Genomic DNA, 16,564 nt, shown 5'->3' with positions numbered 1-16,564 from the left:
TCTCTGAGATGGTGCAGTTTAGAATTCTTTGCCATGTCAGGGGCAATGGTCTAACTTTTGAAAGCCAGTTGGCAAAATGTAAAACTCAGCCAGGGACCCAGCCTACCAGGGCACTGCCTGGTGGGATGGCATCACAGAACTGGAGATGGACAGGATGACTTCAGGGGCTAGACATATGGAGAGTCCCCACCACATCGTCTTCAACAAATAGCCACCCAGTCTTTGAAGACTACCTCCTGAGGCAATCCATTTCACTTGCGGATAGCTCTCTAATGTCCCTCCTACTTCTGACATCCCCTGTTCTGAGGCCCCTCACAGCTCTGACATCTCCTGTTCTAAGGCCCTTCCCAGTCCTGACATTCCCTGTCCTAAGGCCTCTCCCAACTCTGACCTTCCCTGTTTCAAGCTCCCTCTCAGCCCTGACCTTCCCTGTTCTAAGGTCCTCCCAACCCTGACATCCCCTGTTCCAAGCTCCCTCGCAGTCCTGACATCCCCTGTTCTAAGGCTCCTCACAGCTCTGACATTCTATGTTTAAGCTAAGAACATTTTCCTAAATTATCCTCTCTGAAACACTTCCTTTCCCCACCCTCCACCCTGGGACCAGCAGAACAAATCTCATCTCCTTTATATGTGGAAGACAATAGTCAGATACCTTCCCCTCCCCAACCCCTAGCCCCCAGATCTTCTCTCTTCTGGACTAAACATCAGAGCGAACATGCACCCTTCATGTGTCTGCAGATCACAAGTCCAAAGCAGCATGGAGGTGGGCAGACGCAGAGGTGGTTTTCCTTTAAATTACAACCCCACCCCCTTCTCCGTTATACAGATTGTGTTAAATGAGGGGATCTTGTATCATAATTTTGTTGTTGCCAATTGCTTGAAGCTCGGGAGCCAATGTCTCGAAAAACGTCATCGTGTCTGTCCTGGCGCTTTGCCTTTGGGGTGGAGACTGAGGCAGCTGCTGAGAGGGCCACGGTAATGCCTTTTGGTCACGAAGTGTTCACAGTTCTACAACATCAGAGACTAGATTCCTCTGGGTTCATCCTTTTAGGTCAATGAGCAATCGGGGTTCCAATCCTAGGTCTGGTCCCTTAGCGCTACGAGCGACCACAGGCTTCCTCTAGTCTTCTCCCCATTTTAAACAGGAGGATAGTTATCACTTGCCCAGAGTCAACAAGCGATACTAAGTGACAGAGGCTGGGTTTGAACTCAGGTCCTCTGAATCCAAATTTAGCTTTCTTTCCACTCTCCTCCTCTGCCCTTCCTACTCACTGACTATGGGAATTTCCAAAGAAAGAAGGCATTGTTAGTTGTCAACAGTCTTACATACAGTAGGCACTTAATAAATGCTTCTTGTCTGACTAGAACCATAGACCTGGAATGCAGGGTGTGCTTGGACTTCACATGATCCACATTTTAGAGGAGGAAACAAAGTGAGACAAGAGGGCAAGGCGGCAGTCCCTTAGCTCCCCAGGAGCAGCCGCATGCTGGCCCAAGGACACCCCCAGGAGACGCATACAGCTGGGCTGGAGCTCAGCCCAAACCTTGAATGTCCCTTTTACATGATGTCTCCCAGTGATTCTGCTTCTCTTTGTATCCCCAGCACTTGGTAAGAGCATCTGGCACACCCTAAGTGCCTAATAAATGCTCGTTGGTGGACTGACTCCCAGTCTACTTTCTACTGTATAAACCTGGATTAATGTCCAATGCCATCAGATACCTTCAGCCTAAATCCTGTGTTGGGACACAGCGCTGACATCTGAATCATCTCTACATTAGGAAAGGCCCTAGGAGAAGTCACGGCCCAGCATTTCGGCCGACTCCCATGTCCTCTCCCTTGCCAGAGGCCTCTGGGGATGGTGGCATCCTGGGGGAAATGAAAATGTTTGGTAACACCAGTAGGTTTACAACAATGAGAAAATTTATTTTCTCCAGACAGTAAAATAATATTTCTTTCTCTCTTTTCTGTAAAGTACCAGCACATTCCATTTTCTTAAATAACAAAATTCCTAAAAATATATATTAAATTGTACACAGTGTGTCACACTTCATCTTCCATCTTAAAATCCATGATGTTTCTATTTTATTCCCAAAGTTGCATATTAAGAGCGTATTTACAAATCAAACTTCATCTTCCAAAGATAAAAATCCAGACAGAGGACTCGCAACGTTCTCCGCCGGAGTGTGTGAATGCCACTGGCGGCCTCTCTCTGGAGGCGGGGAGAGGGGCCCCCACTTCAGCCTTCTGACAGCCTCCTCACGTGGACGCCGAGGTCCAATGCTTCTCTCTCCCGGCTCTTGGCTGGGGAGGCCATTCTGCAGGTGGGTGGATGGCCTGAGAGGGGGTCACTTGAGGGGCCTGTGCTCTGATGGGAGAGGGGAGGGATGGAGGGAAGGAAGGTGAGTGGGGTCGAAAAGCTCGGGAATTAGACCCCAGGCCAGAGAGGCCCCAGCCAGAGACTTGGCAAGGGGTCTAACCACAAGGAGGGGGAAGGGAAACAAGGGCAGCAGAGGAAGCACCATCACATGCCCAAGGGCAAGATGAGGAAAGCAGACGCACCAAGAGGAAACGACCCGACCTGAAGCCCGCAGTGAATGCCAGCGATGTGCATGCGTGCGTGTGCCATTCAGACTCACTGAGGGGTTGGCACGGACGGGGAGAGTGGGCCTCGGACCCAGGGAGCTGGGGATTCAGGGCAAACGAGTGCTGCCGTTCACATAAGTGCTTTTCATGACTAAGTATAGCCCCCCCAGAGTCTACACTGGCAGACCCTGGCTCACCACAACACAACCCCATGGAAAGCGAGGCCCCCGAAGGGAGACAGAACAATCTTTTCGAGCTGGAAAGGCCTTGAGAGGTCATGCTTACAGATGAGGAGGGAAGGGAAGAGGGTGGTGGGGCCTCGAGTTCCGGCCCCCTCTGCCTGGCAGGAGCAGCTGGACCCGGGCAAGGGGCAGCCATCTACTGAGCCTACATTCTTGGGCCTGGGACCCAGCAGACACTAGGAAACCTAGCAGGGCCCCTCTGCCTCAGTCAGGCCGTCCGTAACTTATCACAGGAGAACTTCCCAGGGAGGTCCTGAACTGCCGCCCTCCCCCTGGACGGGGAGGCCCCCTGGGTGCCGGACCTGCTGGGAGGCTGATGGCCTGGGGTAGTGAGCGCACCCATCCCTTCCTCCCTGAGAAGGCCCTCAGAAGCTCCTCTCACATGCTGAGTTTTAAGTCTCTCATTTGACTGGATGGTCACCCTGGCTTGCTCTGGAAAAGGATGAGCCTTTGGGCCTGGGCTCCTCCGCCTTTCTCAGATGTTTTCTTGGAGTCTGGTACCCGCCCACCCCCCTTCCCAGATGGGTATTTGTTTTCTTGGGGGCTCTCTAGGGGAAGTACCCAGGGGAACCTGGTGTTGACCAGCTCATTCCAGAACCCAGGTGGACAGGCAGAGAGAGCTGGCCGGTGAGTGTCCTAGACGGCTACTCTGGGCTTTTGGCCTCATCTCCTCATGCCTGTGTGGAGTAGGTGGGGTGAGGAAGACTTTCCTAAAGGCCAACCCGACAGCCACTCCTGTGCTGGGAGGGGACCTTGGCTGGACTTCAGGGCCCGGTGCCTCATGCGGGGCTATTCTCAGCCCAGGCCCCTCGGCTGCACACACCTGTCCCAAGTGTTTGTAAGCAGATCCCAGGAGCACTGAGAATAGCCTGGTGGGGTGGCCCTGCTAGCAGGATGCACTCCCCAAAGACCCCCAGCTAAGGACACAGCTCCTGCCTCCTCCCTCAGGCCCCAGAGCCAGACTGAGACCCCCGCTCCCGTCACATCCCAATGGGCCCTTAAAGCAAAGCTGCGGCCACATTCCTCCACATGCGAGGGTCTGGCTTGTGCGTCTTCAGCTCTTCCTCTTCCTTTGTCCTTGCCCCCGACTCAGGTTACCAGCCACCGCCCCCCAAGCAGACGGAACCCAGCTGTTCTTCCATGCCCGCTGCAGAGTTGGGACAGAACTCACTGGGGAGTGGCTCAGTGACTTTGGGGAGGTATGCACAGAACTTAAAATACCGTGTGTGTGAAGTCAGAAGCCAGCCCAGCACAAAGGCCCCTCCTCAGACAGATGGCACCGGCCAGACACCCACACAAAGCCCAGGGGGCCCCTCGGAGGCGAGCTGCTCTGCTCTCAGCTGCTGTTCTCAAATGGCCGTGGAACTTTTAAAATAGCGACAGCCTTCAGTCCCCAGCCCAAGGCAGCTGGGGCTCAGTCCTGGGGGCCTAAGGGCTAGAAGCATCTGTTTCTCAGAGGCCTCTCTGTGGGTCTGTGCTGGTCACTTCTTTGGACACCCCCTCTGGTCTCCGGATGGCGGGGAGGGGGAGGGGGAGGGGAGATGGCCACATCACCCTTGGAGCGGGAAGCCTCTGCAGCAGGGCGACCCCTGCAGAGTCAGCACAGCATCCCAGGGGCCTCAGCCACACCGATGCCTGTTCAGGGCATCATGGCGGAGTCAGATGACCTTGGATCAGCTCCTGGGAATGCCCGCTCCTCGAGCCTGCTCTACCAGACAGGCCGCCCAGAACATCAGACCCACCTGATGCTGCCAGGGCTGGGACGGGGCTGCCCACTCCAGGCCACTGGGGAAGTGAGCCGTCTTCAGCACTGGGCACAGAGGCAGGCCAAGGAGGGCCCATGGTGGTGGCCCTTGGACTACTGAGATAGAAGGGAAGCAGAGGACCGAGCACATGGCCAGGGAGGGGCGCTGAGCGGGCCACGGCCTAATGCGAAGTCTCACTGTCTAGACCCGGACATGTGGCTAACCTTAGATTTGTCAAATCCAGGCCCAGGCCAAGCCTGCATCCAGACTCTTACTGACTGGTAGGAGCCGGTGGCCAGACAAAGGGCAGGGTGGAAGGAGAGGGCCGCCTCGCCGGCCCAGAGCCTCAGCTTTGGTCTATGGCAGGGGTGGGGATGGGGCTGAGTGTGAGGGAGGCCCTGTGACCCGGCCGTGGGGGGGCCCTGGTACCGAGGACAAAGCTGGGGAGGGGGTGTCGGCCAGGCCCAGCGGCCTGCTTAGTCACCCACGAGGGGGTTGCGGTCATCCTGCTGGCTCTGGCCCTTCAGTTTCTTCTTGAAGATGGAGACAGAGGTGGAGGGCTTGTAGAAGATGCTCCAGATCTCTCCCGGAGGCCCAGGCTGGTGGCAGTCCCTTAGCTCCCCAGGAGCAGCTGCGTGCTGGGCCCTGCAGAGGCACAAACACACGGGGTTTTCCCGGGCTTTTTCCCCACGCGAGGCTGCAGCATCATGGCCTCACTCCCAGGGTCACCGAGCCAGCGCCTCCCATCTTACAAATAGCTGAAGCCAAAGCCGGCCCAGCCCCCGGGGTCTCCCCCAAAGCTGCCTCGGCACAGTGTCCCCAGGAGCTGTGCAGAGACAGGAGCAGAGCAGCTCAGGCAGTGGGAGGCCCTCCCAGGACATGTTAAGTCATGACTTCTTGGCAGAGGGCTCAAGAGGGAGCTTGGTAAACATTAATTAAGGACATTCTTCCAGAGACAAATGAAAAGCCCAGAATGGAGAGGCTCACAGAGGGAGGGAGCCCCCGAATGATGGGCAGAGCTCAGGGCGGCTTCCGCAGTGGAGGAGACAGACTGTTTGAACAGGTGTTTCAGCAGGGCCGTGGGACAGAAGCCTGGTGCTGGGGGGGAGGGGAGGGGGGCCTGGAAATGGAGGGAGTGGCTGGGGCGTTCTTCAGAAGGCACAGCCAGCCCCAAACGGGCCTGGTGCGGTTCTGGGTGCTGGAGGTTGTGAGAAGAGGAAACCCTTTTCCCAAGGAATTTGAGCTAAAGGCTCAGAGAAAACACCCTGAGCAGGAACTTGTAAACATAGCACCAAACAGCTGGAAAGTGGGAGGTGAGGGATGAAAACCGTCCCTTGGCTCCCGTGGCCCGGGCCGGGCTCAGGAGGGCGCCGGGGCACTGGCGTCTGCTCCCCACCGACAAACCTCGGCCTGTCGCCATCAGCCCAGAAGAGGGGCACTGTCTTCCTTTTTATCCCCAAGCTGTTCCAATCTTAGGCAAATTCCTGGCCCTGATGGGCAGGATTGGGCCAGCCAGGCTGAGGCTTGAGGTTGGCCCGGGGGGTCTGGAGCCCCACACGCCCCCCTCCCCACACTTACTTGAATGTGATGTGCAGGAGGACCTTGGCTAAAATGGCTGTAACGGTGAGGATGAGCAGGCTTGCGAGGCCATACACTGTCCACCCTGCGAAAGGCAGAAGGCAGGGATTACTGTTTGTTCTGTCTTCACAGGGACAGCCTTGCCCTCCAGTGGAGTTGAGAGGACAGGGCTCAGACCAGCTGCGGGACTCTGGACAAGCCCCCCTCAAGCCTCAGTCTCCCCTGCAGGCTTCACTTCTCAGAGTTGCTGTGTGGGGGTCAAATGAGCTAGCACACATAACAAAACCCCCCAACCTCCCAGGGCTAGAGACAGGGCAGCTTCGGTGGGACATTTGACAGGCAATCCTCCTCAAATGTTCTGGGCTCTCCTTACAGAAGAGCTCTTGGGATCAGGGATCTTGAGGCAGCTGTGGTCTGGGGGAGAGACTGGAGGCTGGGCATCCTGAATTGGGGAGGGGGCAGGATTCTTTCACCCTGCAAAGAATCAGAGAACGTCTCAGCGGTCCCAAGTCGACATCTCTCATTTTGCAAATGGGGAAACCGGGCCTGCTATGTGCCAGGCACCGTGCTAGATGCTGCCTCGGAAGAGCCTAGGATGCCAGTTCTGGGGCTGGCGAGGCATAAGCCCTCTGGTCACTGACGTAAGTGAGTACCTGGCAGTCCCCACAGCTGAGTCCCAGAGAGACTCTGGGCATTGACGGGGGAAGCCGGGCCCAGGCCGTGGGGCTCGGCCTTCAGAAGGAAGGTGCCAGGCCGAGGAGGCCAGCTCCATTCCAGGGGGGCCACCCAGGATGCACAGGGGCCAGGGGAGACGGCGGCAGGCAAAGCAGTAGGCCCCACGTGTAGGTGCTGGGGTGGCCACTACCTGGGACGGCCCGGGGAGGGTGGCTGGGGCTGGTCGTGATGACGTAGAGGACCTTGGAGGCTCGGGCAGCACTGATGCTGAGGTTAGCCTGCTCGGTGATCACCTCAGTGAGGCTCTGGTTGAGGGTGGGCCCTGCTGGAGGTGTCTCCTCCTCGAGAGCTGAAAGGCAAATGAAACGTGGGAGAAGGTCTGTGGCATAAAGGGAGGACCAGAGGCTGGGGCAGCCGGGGAGGCCACACCCCACATAGGGAGCAGGCCGGCTGAAGAAGCGGCTGCTGGTCGGACCCCCTGCTGCCTCCAGAGATGACACATCTCACAGTCTGCAAACACAGCTGATCATTTCCTGCCTCCTCACCTCTGCTCACACAGTGTTTCCTGCCTAGGCTTCACCTGCCTGGCTGCTCCTCCAAAACAGTGACTGGCACCGTGGGTGGAGCACTGACCCTGGAAGCAGGAAGGCCTGAGTTCAAATCCAGCCTTGACACTTCCTAGCTGCATGACCCTGGGCGAGTCACAAAAACCCTGAACCTCCAGGGTTGTCTGGCTCCACACGTGTAGGCCTCTACTGGGGGGGGGGCGCCCTATGCTAAGAGCATGCCCCGCCGTTGTCCTTTGCTGCCCCGAGGACAAGGCCCCCAGTCAGTCTTCCCCAGAAGAGCCCCCGCCTGTCCCAAAGGGGGGAGGCCAGGGACGAGCAGGGTGTGGTTCCCGGGGGGCCTTGAGCACTTGGTGACTGCTCGGGAGGGTGCAGGAGCTGCACAAGGCAGAAAGGCTCGGAGCTTCCATAGTGGGTTTAAAGAAAAAGGGAAAGATTTTTTCGGGGAGAGGAGGACAGTCCTGCCTCAAGGCAGGAGGATGGACAAGATGACCTCCCTGGTGCCCTTCCAGGCCAGCGGCTCCCAGAATCCCCAAGCCCTGCCTTGGGTTAGTAGCTCCCACCCTTATCCAAGTTGTAACTGGGAAAATAACTACGGTGTCCAAACAAAAGGCGAGAATGGAACTTTTGAAAGGGGGCTCACTAGGAGCGTGCCTACACATTTCTGCTCCTCACTTGAGAAATCAGAACAAGGAGCACAGGGTGGGGGTGGGCGGGAAGGCAAAGGGCCTGGAAGAACTCCAGACTGGCCAGCGTGGGAGGCAGCCTAGGGTGATGGGAAGAGCCCGAACGTCCAGCCCGAACATCCAGCCCGGCCCTGCATCTGTCTCGTGAGGGTTGGGCACCTCCCCCCAGCTCTGGGACTTTATGTGGCTCCCACGTCCCAACTGCACCGAGCACTGGGAGAGCAGAGGGCGCTTACCTCGGTATATGACAGCAAATCCCTGGGCCTGATTGACACGGTCAGAGAAGAAGTATAAGATGACAAAGTCCAGGGAGACGTTAAAAGACGGCGGAGGGCGACTGCGGCCACTGAATCGCACCAGGACGCGGTGGGTGTAGCCGTCCAGCAGCTCGACCATGTCTGCTGAGTCCCTGATGTCAAACAGGGTGAAGCTGAAGAGGAGGCGGGAGGCCCCGGGGACGCGGATGGTCCAGTAGCAGGCCCGCCCGGCGGCGTACGTGTCGGGAAAGTCGGGGGAGTAGATGACCGCGGACACGGTGGTGTAGTTGCCCCCACAGGCTCCGACTAGCGCTGCCGAGAGGAGACAGAGGGGGTCGGGGAGAGCTCCAACTGCTCCTCCCCTGCTGCCCAGCTCTATGGTCAAAATCGAGCGGCCTATGACATCCCGTTGTCTGGGAGCTGGGGCTCTGAGAGGGGAGCCTCCCATAACTTCCCGGGCCCCTCCTCTCCAGCCGTCTGCACAGACACCAGGATTCCTCCCCACAGCCCGATTTACAGCAAGTCTGAAGGCATCGTCTGCCCCGTGAGAGGTGACATTCTTGGGGGCGAGGACAGTCTGGTTGGCTTGAATGTGCATCTCCAGCACCCGGCACAAAATAAGTGTTTAATAAAGGCTCCCCACCTATTGATCCATCTATCCCATCATGCATCATCTCATCCATCCACCATCTATCCAGCCTTTCATCAGTCTATCTAACCATTCATCAATCCATCCACCCATCATCTACCAATCCATCTGTCATGCATTCATCCATTATCTATCTCTCTGTCTCTGTCTCTCTATCTCTGTTTAATTCCCATAAACCTCTTGCCCTCAGTAAATCTTCTGCTATCCCCAGTTGAGTATGAAAGGAAGTAAACCCTAGGATGCCCATGCACATGTGTGTGAGAACAAAAGAGCTGAAGGGGTTTCTGCAGGATAACAGAATCCAAGCTCCCGGCTCAGGCACGAGACCTCGTTGAGCCAGCCAGCCCTCGCCTAGCACGGTGGAGGCTGGGTGAGCTCCACCTGGCTCCCGCTCTGGCCTTGGCCAGCCCTGTCTGCTCTAGTTCCCAGGCCGGGGCACCACACAAACAAGTAAGGTACAGACAGCGTGGGCTACGAGCCCAAGGACACGGGTGCAAACGCTGCCTCTGCCGCTTCCTGGATGTGCAACCTCTCAGATGCTCTGGTGTCTCTGGTCAGGGCAGACAACATTCTTCGACCTGCCTACACCACAAAGGCCTGTTCTGAGATCCAGATGAGCTCAGGCCTGGAAAGGGCCCCTTAGCACACTGTGCTGCCCAGCATCACGAGCACTTTCCAAATGATACAGGATAATAACACTGATGATAACACAACAGAACAATAACTAATTAGTAAAACAACACACTAGACACTCTCTGAAGTTTCTAAAGCACCAGAAGCGGAAGAAGTGGATGAAGAGCTCAGCCTGGAGTCAGGAAGACCCGAGTTCAAATCCAGCCTCAGACATGTACCAGCTGTGTGACCCTGGGCAAGTCACTTCACTTGTCTGCCTCGGTTTCCTTAGCTATAAAATGAAGAAAATAACAGCACCTCCCCCCAGGGTTGTTGTGAGGCTCAAATCTGATCATATTTGTAAAGTGCTCAGCACAGAGCCTGGCACATAGCAGGTGCTATATAATTGCTTCTTCTCTTCCCCTCCCTCTACACTTGCAGGATGCTGTCAGGGCGCTGAGGTCAGCAGCAGAGCCAGCATTTGAACTCCTAACCCTTGGGTCCTAGGCCCTGAGCCAGGGATCCACTAACAGCCAGATGACATCAGCCACCCGTGACGGATCATTAAGAGTCAGTGACAATTCAGTGGGAAACTTGACACTGACGAGGATGCTCAAACTCCTCCTCTCTGGAGGGGCAGGTTAGTCCGGAGAGCGAGCTGGCCGGTTGCTCGAGGACAGCCAAGCATCTTCCCTGCCTGGGACTTCGCACCTGTTTGGCTTCTCCCAGACCCCACCGATATAAACCCAGCTGGCTTCTCTGGGGACCAGGAGCCTCAGTCGTCCGCTGGGACAACAGGCCCCACAGGGACCATGGGGTCTGCCGGGGTCCGGCCTGGACAGTCAAAGGAAGAATGCAGGTCAGGAGAGCCGACCCTCAGCTCATGGCTCTGAGCTGGATTCCCAAGGGGCTGGCAACCAGCACAGGAGAAGCGGAAGTGGCAGGGTCCCCAGAGATAGCTCCCATGCACTGCCAGCTGCACAATCTTCTCATTCCCTCCAAGGGTCCCGGCCCTCTGCAGCCCCTTGGATCTTTGCCCTCGACAGAGAATCTCTGAATCAAGACCTAGAGGGGATCTCAGAGATGCAATGCCCAAAATTTATAGAAGAGGAAACTGAGTCCCAGAGAAGTTAAGAGACTTGCCTGAGGTAGAACAGAGAGCTGCCATTTCTTTGGGATAAACAGCTTTAAGGGAAGGGTAGACGGTGCTCAGAGAAAGCTGCCCCACTGGCCCCAACAGGCACGGCCAGCAGCTAAGAGCCCGGGAAGCCCCAGGGGCCCCAAACAATCAGCTTGGATGTCAGGAGCACTGCTTCCTACCAAGAACAGCCATTATTAGAGTGATGAGAGCATGCCTCCGACCACTCCTATGCCTGGCACCACCCAACACTTTCTACAAGGACATGGCAGTGATGGCCCACTAGAGGAGACAGCCAGTATCCAACCAGTTAGAACAAGGAAATGCAGAATCTGACCAGGACAAATGGTGCTATACTGCAGGGCAAATGAGCCACTTCCCAAGTCCGTGATGGGGAGGCGGGGCCCAACGTTAGAACAAATATGGGAGGAGAGGGCAGTGGACCGAAAGGCAATATGGCAGCCAGCAGAGCGGCTGAGTCTGGGTGCCAGCCCTGCTGCGCTCTCCCTGGGCCTGCCCCCTCCTCAAGAAGTTGCAGTGGGGTTGTGAACTGATCCATCCATTCTGGAGAGCAATTTGGAGCTATGCCCAAAGGGCTATAAAACTGCGCATACCCTTTGACCTAGCAATAGCACTTCTAGGGCTGTATCCCAAAGAGATCATAAAAATGGGAAAAGGACCCAGATGCACAAAAATATTTATAGCAGCTCTCTCTGTGGTGGCCAAGAATTGGAAATTGAGGGGATGCCCATCAATTGGGGAATGGCTGAACAAGTTGTGGCATGTGAATGTAATAGAATACTATTGTGCTATAAGAAATGATGAGCAGGCTGACTTCAGAAAAACCTGGAAAGACTTGTCTGGTCTGATGCTGAGTGAAGTGAGCAGAACCAGGAGAACGTCGTACACGGTAACAGCCACACTGTGTGATGACTAAGGTTGACAGACTTAGCTCTTCTCAGCAATGCAAGGATGTAAGACATGTCCAAAGGTCTCACGATGGAAAATGCTATCCCCATCCAGAGAAAGAGCGATGGAGGCTGGAGGCAGAAGGAAGCAGACGACTTGCTCTCCTTTTCCTCTGCTGTTTTGTTTTGTTTCTTTTTTCTTGTGGTTCCTCCCATTGGTTCTAATTCTTCTTTATAACGTGACTAGTATGAAATATGTTTAATATGAATGTATAAGTAGAGCCTCCTATATCAGATTACACGCCATCTTGGGGAGGGGGAGGAGAGGGAGGAGGAGAAAAATACAAACCTGAAAAGCTTATGGAAGTGAATGTTGAAAACTAGAAAGAAGGAAGGAAGGGAGGGAGGGAGGGAAGGAGAGAGAGAGAGAGAGAGAGAGAGAGAGAGAGAGAGAGAGAGAGAGAGAGAGAGAGAGAGAGAGAGAGAGAGAGCAGCTGTGGTGGCTGTCCATGGCCTCTTGTCGGTCTGGCCTTGGAAGCCCCTGTCCCCCTGGCCAATGCACCTGCCGGCATGAATCCCTTCTACAATCTGCTTGCAGGAGAGGAGCTTGGCATTCAGCTGAAGTCCTCCTGGGATGGGGAGCTTCCCTGGCTCTGGGGGAACCTGTCCAGCCTTCTGCCTCTTCCAAGTGACCTCCCTTCTGCTCGCCCACTCCTTGGCCCTCGCAGTGGAGGGACGGACTCACGGAGCTGGGGGCGGGGGGACCTCAGGGGCCATCAACTCCAACCCATACCTGCTCAGGGCTCTCGGCTATATCCCCTGCCAAGGGGCAGCCGGGCTCACGGAGTAGAGGCTGCCTGCCAGCTGATGCCCCTTGGCCAGGAGACGTCCTCTGCCAGCTCTCATGCCCCACCTGTCACTCCTGGCCTGGCCCTCGGGGGCCAAGGAGGCAGCCTCATCCCTCCTCCACAGGCCAGCCCCCTCCAGTTGGTCAGCATCTTTCAAACAATCCACAAGACCTTAGGAAGGGACCCTGGCCCTGGACAGGTGCCTGTCCTCAAGGAGCTGACATCCCCTGAGATACCAAACGGACAAGCAAGGGGATTTATCGGGAGGGTGTGGGCAGTCGGGGGTCAGCAAAGGCTTTATGGGGGGCGCCTGGGCTCAGCTCTGAGGCGAGGAGAAGGTGTGGGGTGGACAGCAGGGCTTGTGAAGGGGTGTCCGGCACAGTGAGCTGGGATGGCCGCAAGGGACAGGGCCCCTGCAGAGGACTCTGCCGCCGCCCCGTGGCTCCCAGGAATCCGTCCCTCCATTGCTGCCCCAGCGGGGGCCAGCTCTCCCTCTCCTGTCCAGAGCTCCTCAGTCATTAGCAGCCCCAGGACTCGGGGCATACTCACTGTCAAAGAGGATGACCCTGCCATCGCCACCACAGGGCTGGGTGTGGTCCCCAAAGCAGACGCTGTTGCATTCAGTGCTGGCTGTCTCCCCGTACTTCCAGTAATCGGGATTATTGCCACAGAAACAAGCATAACCAGATTCCATCCCAGCAAACTGTGGAAAGAGAAACAGAGGCACCAAGGCTGATGGGGGCTGACATCTGTCAAAGGGAAGAAGTGGCCCCCCTCCAGGCCCAGCCCAGATGCCATTTGGATTCTGCCCCCAACCCCCAGCCCTGGCTGGCTGCCCCAGAGGATCCTACTCCCATGAGGGCTGCTGGAAGAGGTGTCCAAAGCCCTCATTTTATAGGAAGGACCCAAGACGGGGAACCCAGGGAGTCAGGGAGAGGGCAGGGCTCAAACCCAGGGCTCTGGACTCTGCTTGGACTATTCTCTTGGGTAGCATCCATGCTGGGACTAACGGGTGAGCTTGTATCTTTGGGGCTCTTCAGACAGAAGCAGAGGGCACTGCCCAGATGGCTGTCCCTGGAGCCAGGGGGCTTCCTGGGATCAGACCTGAAAACAGATGTCCCTCCTCGGCCCCTTTCGGCTCCTCAGCAAACACTTCCCCCCAGCCCTGCTCTAAACTGCCAGGGTGCCAGGCCTGTACCAGCGGTACCCACCGTTTGATGTGGTGGCCCCCAGGGCTCCCCTGAGCCCAGGCATACGTTAGCACAGGTCCAGTGTCCAGACCGAGGGAGACTCAGAGCTGGGCAGACCACAGCTGGAGGCCTGGGGGTGGTCACCACAAGGGCCCAGCTGGCGAAGGGCCTTAAAACCGTGTCACCTGAGGACCAATGGAGGAGTCCTCTGGGGGAGGCCACAACTGTGGCTGCTGCATATCTAGAAGGGGTGACGTTGGTTGGAGGGATTAGATTTACTCTGTGGCCTTGAAAGAGAGGGGCTATGTGGGGAGTCAGAGGGAGGAGGATTCAGGGGCCCAAACAATGAGAGCCATCCAAAAAAGAAACATGCTGCCCTGTGAGATAGTGAGCTCCCTGTCATGAGAGGTGTCCCAGCAGAGGGGAGAGGTCTATTGCTGGACTCTAAGGCCCCTCCTGGCTCTGACCTACCTGGCAGAAGAGAAGAGTCACATGGATTGATGTGGGGTGGAAAGAGAGTCAGTCTCAAAGCCATGGGTTCAAGTCCCAACTCTGAGGCACATGGGCTTTGTGACCCTGGGCAAGTCACTGACCCTCCCAATGGACTGGGTGACTAACATTCTAAGGCCAGAAGCCACAGCAAAAGCGTTGATCTGCCCTAGCGGAGGGGGCTTCCTCACCTGGGGGTTTCCCCAGATTAATGAAAGCACAGGCCCCATCCCCAGCCCTCTGAGGAAGTTAATTAAAACAATTCTAAACCCACTGACTCAAGGGCTGTTTAGCCAAAGGTTCAAGCATTTTCAGAAGGTTCTAATATGAAGAAGGCCCTTTGTAGGAGGCCGAGACGTTCTTACCTTGAATTTCTGACTCCGACAGAAACTGATGCAGTTCTGAATTGTGAGCTTATTGGACGTCTTGCTTGTTCCAGTCAGAGGAGGGGGGTTCCCATGGTCTCTGTAGCAGCCAAGATTTCCAGGCACTGCAAGAAAAAAATATGGAAAGAATCAGACTGCCAGAGACGGGAAGAGACTTTAGAATACAGAATGTTTGAGCTAGAAGGATCTTTGGGATACAGAACAAAGGATGGCAAACCTGGAAAGCACCTTAGAACACAAATATGGAATGTCAGAGACAGGATGGACCTTGGTACACAGAACAGGGATGTCAGAGCTGGGAGGGGCCCTAGAACAGAATGTCAGGGCTGAGAGGGCCTAGAGAACAGGGAATGTCAGAGTTGAGAGGGGCCTTAGAACAGGGAATGTCAGAGCTGGGAGAGGCCTTAGGACAGGGATGTCAGGGCTGGGAGGGGCCTTAGAACAGGGGATGTCAGGGCTGGGAGGGGCCTTAAAACGGGATGTCAGGGCTGAGAGGGGCCTTAGAACCTAGAACATGAAATGTCAGGCAGAACCAGGAGGGATATTAAAACCACTAAGTCTAATCCTCTCATTTTAGGCCCAGGGCAGAACAAAGGTCAGTCTCCCAGGGCAGGGCTCCCTCCACTAGCCCAGGCTGCTGACCAGATTTCACCCCTGGCTCCCGGGGGCTGGGCAGCAGAATCGCCCCCATCCCACAAACATGAGGGCAGATGCCTGCAGCCCACCCTGAGTGGAAACACGCAGCAAATGAAAAATCTTTAAAAAGGGAAGTCAGAGGGACAGCTAGGTAGTGCAGTGAATAGGGCACCGGCCCTGAAGTCAGGAGGACCCGAGTTCAAATCTGACCTCAGACCAAACACTTGACACTTACTAGCTGTGTGACCCTGGGCAAGTCACTAAACTCCAATTGCCTAAACATAATAATAATTTTTTTAAAAAAGAGTCAGGAACAGTGGAGGAGAAAACACCCAGTGGCAAGAGCAGCCGCAGAAGGAAACACCCACGAGGAGAACACTGTGCGGATCCATCCAGAAGCAACCACACCCCTCTCCCAGCTGCCTGACTTCTGCCCCATTGGACAGGACGGCTCGTGTGTGCCTCTGCTGAGAAATCCAGAGGCAGGCTTGAGGGCAGCAGAGGCCGGCCCCCACAGCCAATCATGCTTCTGCCAAGGACGTCTACTGTGAACTGGGCTGTGAGATGTTGCGCGTAGGCTCCCCTCAAACTGCCCCACAGCATGAGAGCTAGAAGGGCACTTAGAACCAACCCGTCCAACCTCCACTTTACCAAGGAGGAAACTGAGGCTGGAGAGGTCAAAGGGCATAAGGTCCAGAGTTGGGAGTGCAGAGGTCTCACATCCCACCCTCTCATTCTGCAATGGAGGAGGAGCTGAGGTCCAGACGGAAGGGGCTCATCCAAAGCCAGAGCTCTGATCACCATGCCACCCAGCCTCTAGAGGGAAATGACCCACCCGAAGACACACAGATGATGCTCAGCAGAGCTGAGTCCTGGCCTCAGACCCCCAGAGCCAGGGCTCCCTCCTTCTTGTGGGGAAACCTGATCTAAGGCCTCCCAAAGACAGAGGGGGCCCGAATGGACAGAGAGGTGCAAGGACGGGGCGGGAGCCTCCTCCAGGGTCCCTCTCCTGGGCTGAGTTAAATCTCTCCAGAATTGAGAGGAGCTGGTGACTCATCTCAATGTCTCCTGACCTCATGCTGAGCCTGCCCAGGAAATGATTTCCTTCAGGGTCACACAGGGAAGAAGCAGCAGAGCAGACACTAGAACCTGGGTCCCTTGACCCCGGCCAGCCAGGGCTTGCTCTCTCTGGAGGAGAAGTCGGCCCCCTTCCCCTTTTGCCTCCTCAGCCACTCACCCCTCCAGGCCAGCCAGGGCTTCCAGCCGCCCAGCTCCCAAGTGACAACCATATGGCTCATCAGACATTGTTCTACTCTCTCTAAGCCTGGGGGACTGCACAGCCCAGTTTAATAAGCTTTGTGTGATGTACAATTCT

General features: G+C 56.1%; 1 protein-coding gene across 1 annotated transcript in view; it reads right to left on the bottom strand.

Moving 5' to 3' along the window:
* Nucleotides 1-1,899: 1,899 nt before the first annotated feature.
* Nucleotides 1,900-16,564, bottom strand: part of KREMEN1 (kringle containing transmembrane protein 1) — a 49,178-nt gene continuing 34,513 nt past the window's right edge. The window contains exons 4-9 of the mRNA XM_020996598.2: nt 14,533-14,657; nt 13,038-13,191; nt 8,313-8,645; nt 7,015-7,173; nt 6,150-6,234; nt 1,900-5,216 (exon numbers count right to left, since the gene is read on the bottom strand). Coding sequence (XP_020852257.1) covers nt 5,048-5,216; nt 6,150-6,234; nt 7,015-7,173; nt 8,313-8,645; nt 13,038-13,191; nt 14,533-14,657 — 1,025 coding nt within the window. The 3' untranslated portion in view covers nt 1,900-5,047. The remainder of the gene's footprint in view (nt 5,217-6,149; nt 6,235-7,014; nt 7,174-8,312; nt 8,646-13,037; nt 13,192-14,532; nt 14,658-16,564) is intronic.

The sequence above is a fragment of the Phascolarctos cinereus genome, unplaced genomic scaffold (genome assembly GCF_003287225.1).
Source record: "Phascolarctos cinereus isolate Bilbo 61053 unplaced genomic scaffold, phaCin_HiC Scaffold_4;HRSCAF=312, whole genome shotgun sequence".
NCBI lineage: Eukaryota > Metazoa > Chordata > Mammalia > Diprotodontia > Phascolarctidae > Phascolarctos > Phascolarctos cinereus.
The sequence above is the reverse complement of the archived record's forward strand: the minus strand, read 5'-3'. Positions and strand labels throughout refer to the sequence as shown.